This window comes from Entamoeba nuttalli, assembly GCF_000257125.1.
Source record: "Entamoeba nuttalli P19 unplaced genomic scaffold asmbl_7428, whole genome shotgun sequence".
NCBI classification, from domain to species: domain Eukaryota; phylum Evosea; order Mastigamoebida; family Endamoebidae; genus Entamoeba; species Entamoeba nuttalli.
Window position 1 is genome coordinate 1 of NW_008578615.1, and position 4,490 is coordinate 4,490.

General features: G+C 26.8%; 3 protein-coding genes across 3 annotated transcripts; 1 reads left to right on the forward strand and 2 right to left on the reverse strand.

The window, feature by feature from the left end:
* Nucleotides 1-188: 188 nt before the first annotated feature.
* Nucleotides 189-992, reverse strand: ENU1_171120 (hypothetical protein; the record flags this gene model as incomplete). The annotated part of the gene is made up of 1 exon (XM_008861152.1): nucleotides 189-992. One exon carries the CDS (start codon nucleotides 990-992, stop codon nucleotides 189-191), a length of 804 nt encoding a protein of 267 aa, XP_008859374.1.
* A 363-nt stretch (nucleotides 993-1,355) lies between these two features.
* Nucleotides 1,356-1,903, reverse strand: ENU1_171130 (vesicle-associated membrane protein, putative; the record flags this gene model as incomplete). Its single annotated transcript, XM_008861153.1, has 3 exons — nucleotides 1,356-1,583; nucleotides 1,640-1,799; nucleotides 1,857-1,903. 3 exons carry the CDS (start codon nucleotides 1,901-1,903, stop codon nucleotides 1,356-1,358), a joined length of 435 nt encoding a protein of 144 aa, XP_008859375.1.
* Nucleotides 1,904-2,118: 215 nt separating this feature from the next.
* On the forward strand, nucleotides 2,119-3,936 carry ENU1_171140 (tRNA (cytosine-5-)-methyltransferase, putative; the record flags this gene model as incomplete). The annotated part of the gene is made up of 1 exon (XM_008861154.1): nucleotides 2,119-3,936. One exon carries the CDS (start codon nucleotides 2,119-2,121, stop codon nucleotides 3,934-3,936), a length of 1,818 nt encoding a protein of 605 aa, XP_008859376.1.
* Between the last annotated feature and the right edge of the window lie 554 nt (nucleotides 3,937-4,490).

Here is a 4,490-nt window from a genome sequence, read left to right on the forward strand (position 1 = left end):
GCACATTTCATAGTTCTTCAGGGTTTTTTCACACTTGACTAGTATTTTTATAGTTAGATAATTAATAAAAAATAATTTTATAATTCAGTAATTTTGAGATAAAGAAAGGTTCAATCAAATAATTTAAGTATAACTCTTTAATAGTATTAATTTTATTAAAAGAATATAAAAAGTAAAAACAATATGATTTAATATCTGACAAGATTTGACAACTCTACTTGAATCCTTTCTGCCCATTTATTAAATCTGATTTCTTCTTCTTTTAATATGGCTAAAAGATCTCCTGGGTTTATATCAATAGTTTCATATCTAATATTAGCCATTTTTAATGCCGTAATTATTCCATCAATTATTAATTTTTTTTCATTTATGGTAAGTTCTATTTCTTTTGGTAAGTCATCTTCTTTTTTGTGAACCTTATTTTCTGTATTACAAGAAGAAACGTCACAAGAACTCCTAGAAGAAATGGATTTTTTCTGATTCTTTTTAATGAAACTTTCTAATATTTGAAGTTTTGTTTTTTTTTCTAATAAGATTTCTTGAAGTCTTAGTCCTGATGAATCTCTTGGTGAAGTAGATTTAGTTTGAATTGAATCATAAAGAACATTAAATGAACTTTCAACTTCATTGATTTGTCTTTCTAATGAACTTTTTAAAGAATGGAATAAAAAGTCTTGAATAGCATCATATCTAATAATATTTTCATCAACCAATAACTTCTCACTTGTGAAAGAATGATTAGTATCAATCACAGAATCATATAAAAAAGGAATTGATTCATTAGGTGAAAGATTAGAAGAACATTGAATTATTTTGTTTTTTAAATCGTTATTCTCTTGTTTTAAAAGCTCTATTTGAAGTCTAAGATTTTCTACATTCTCAGTTGATCGTAGTGTTGTTAATTCTTGAATTAAAGTATCTCGTTCTTTTATCAATTGTTCATTTAAACTTTCTAATTTACAAATTCTATTTATTAATGAATCAGTATCCATTGTTAAAGAATTAAAATTTAAGATTCTGAGTTAAAGATTATTATAATACTTTAATTAATAGTTCTTTTTTTATGTTTTTTGAATTAGTTCATACTTTTTCTTTAAATATATATTCCTAAATTTCCTTTTCAAAAAATATGATATAAAATAAAAAGTAATAAGACTATTCTTATGAAATGTTTATACTGTTGTTATTTGTTAAAACGAAACACGTTTCTTCTTTAAAACTAAATTATTTTTACGTTGTTCTAATACATATTAACTAAATAAAATTTTTTCTTATTCACCTTCATTCAAACTATTTTTATCTTTTTTTACTTATTCACGTAAAAAATGTTAGCAAATGACAAAAAAATTTAATTATTACGTAAATTTTTTAATAATTGGAATAATGATGACAACAACGATAACGGCAATAATGATAGCAGCAATAACACCTATAATAATCCATAACTTCCATTTTCTCCAACACATTGCCTTTTTCATTTGATGAGATTGTTTTTTGAATGTATTTGCCTTTTCAACCATAGCATCAGTTTTTTCTTCCAAGTCTTCTGCTTGTTCAAGATTGCGTGTCATTTTATCAATGTTCTATCATATTTAATCTAACGCTTTATTCTTTTATTCTTTAAAAAAAAGAAACAAACATCAGCCATAATATCTTGGGTTTCTTTAACATCTCTATAGATATCTCGAATCTTTTCATTTTCAGGTTCTTGTTCAATCAATGCTTTCTTTTGTTCTTTTTTTTGTTTAACAACCTCAGATGCTCTTGGTTTTTTAGCATTTGCAAACTTTGGCTTTCCACTAGCAATGAGTCAAGTGTAAGAGAAGAATAAATTGCTCAATAGAAAATAAAAATACTAAGTAACTAAACGAACCTCATCTTCCTTAATTTGTTTGTAGTTCATTTTTTTTTTAATTCTTCCAACTTCAACAAACTAATACATTTCCATCAGTTTCTTCTTTTTTCTGGTTTTCTTTTATTTTTCTGTAATACATAACAAAAATAAATTTTTGATTGATAAAAATATAACATTTTATAAATATCATTTTTATTACAAAAAAATAATTTATGTTATATGAAAAATACATTAATCTTCATCTGTAAATGTATTGTAACCCTATGCAGCATCCTCAACGCTTTAATAAATACGAACAAACAAGTCCATATTATGAGAAGTATTACAAACTTCAAGGAATCATTAGTCTAGAAGAAGAAGAACAATTTATGAAAGTAATAAAAACTCCTCTTCCTACTTCTTTCCGTTTAACTAAATCAAGTGAAACATTCCCCAAAGTACATGAAGTTGTTAATAAAATTATTTCTGAAATACCAGAAGAGTATAAACCACATACTTTTGAGTGGTGTCCAAATACTTATCAATTAGAAGTTGAAAGAAAACAAATTAGAAAATGTGAACAATACAATACTCTTCATAAATTTATGATTCTTATGAATGAATCAGGAGAAATTAGTAGACAAGAAGTTGTTAGTATGTTACCTGCTATATTACTTGATGTTCATGAAGGAAGTTCAGTACTTGATATATGCGCTGCTCCAGGTTCTAAAACTTCACAATTAGTTGAAATGGTTGGTCCAACAGGATGTGTTGTTGCTAATGATGTAGATAAACAAAGAAGTTATTTATTAACACATCAAACTAAAAGGTTATCAGCACCTCATATTGTTATTACTAATTATCGTGCTCAAGAATTATCATTTAATGGGTTTCAATTTGATAGAATGTTATGTGATGTTCCTTGTACTGGAGATGGTACTATAAGAAAAAATGTTGATGCACGAACAAAATGGCATGTTATGAATGCTTACACTCTCCATAGAGAACAACTTGATATTATGAAACATGTTCTTTGTCATGTAAAAGTTGGAGGAAAATTTGTTTATTCAACATGTAGTCTTAATCCAATAGAGGATGAGGCAGTAGTAGCAGAACTTTTAAGAATATTTGGTGATTCTATTGAACTTATTGATGCTCGTCCACTCCTTCCAACTCTTAAATTTAGTGAGGGGGTATCAGAATGGAAGGTATTTGACAAACACTTTACTGCAATGAAAGATAAAAATGATAATATTCCTATTACTGCCTTCCCTCCAAAACCAGAAGAAGCAGCTAAATTCCATTTAGAATATACATTACGTATTCTTCCTCACCAACAAAACACTGGAGGATTCTTTACTGCTGTTTTCATTAAAAAAGGAGAAACCCCAGCACCTCCTCCTAAACAAAAAAAAGAAAAAAAATATATTGGAGACAATGGTGAAGAAGTTATTGAAAAACAACCAACTAAAAGAAGAAGAGGAATGGCTCCATTAGATGAACAAGAGTTAAAGCCTCTTCTTTCTACACCAGAAGGAGAAAAGTTATTTGAATCTATCAAGAAGTTTTATAATCTTTCTGATTCTTTCCCTAAAGACCAATTATATGTTGTTGGAGAAGATTGTCTTACAATTCATTATTTATCTAAAACAAGTACTCTTTTAGCTCATGACATTAAAGTTATTAGTGGAGGTGTTAAAATGTTTAAAAGACATAAAAGTGAATTAGTTGGAGCATATAGAATAGTTAGTGAAGGTGTTGTTACATTAGGAGAATATATCGGAAAAGACCGTTGCATTGAAGTTAGTCATGAAATGTTTATGAAACTTCTTAGGGAAGATGTACTTTTAAGTGAATTTAAAAAAGAATTTAAAGGGAATGGGTGTTATTTAGTGAAAGTCGTTGATGGTATTTTGAAAGGTAATTATTATTGCGGATGGGTTGGTCGAGTTTATCTCTCTATGTTAATTAATAAGCAAGACTTAGATGCCTTAAGATTTTTATTTAACATAAGTGCACCTGAGAAAAAATTACATCGAGAAATAGATGATTGTTTAGATGATGATCAAAAATTGAAAAAAGAAGAAAATAAAGAAAATTGATTGATTTTTAATTTCTTTTCTTAGTCAAAGCAAAGTAAAATTATACAAATATTTTTTTCCTTAATTGAATTTGTAATGTTATTAATTTACGTAGATTTAATCTTGAATTTATTAACTTTTCCTTCTAATCTACATTACTAAATTTAGATATGGAATAGACTTATTGAAACGAATTAAAGGAAATAATAAAACTGAAAGATTTACATCTGACAATTACTATTTTTATGTTAATCATTTTCTTATTTACATTATTTACTCTGATTATTGCTACTCCAATATCATGTAATTCTTACCAATCTCAATCAGACTCACAAACAGATATTGAATTAAATATGAGTTTTGGGTGTTATTATATTGTAACTAGTCAAACTACATTCAAATCTATTAGTGGAGAAGGAACAGTTGTTATCAATGGAGCTGTGGAAGTTACTGTAAATGATTTTAAAGGAGGAATTATTCAATTAAATCATGAAAATGCAAAAGTTAATATTCTTAAAACTACTGATTCATTTACAAGTAATAATTCTAAGTATCAAAAGAAAATAGTTGGAAAG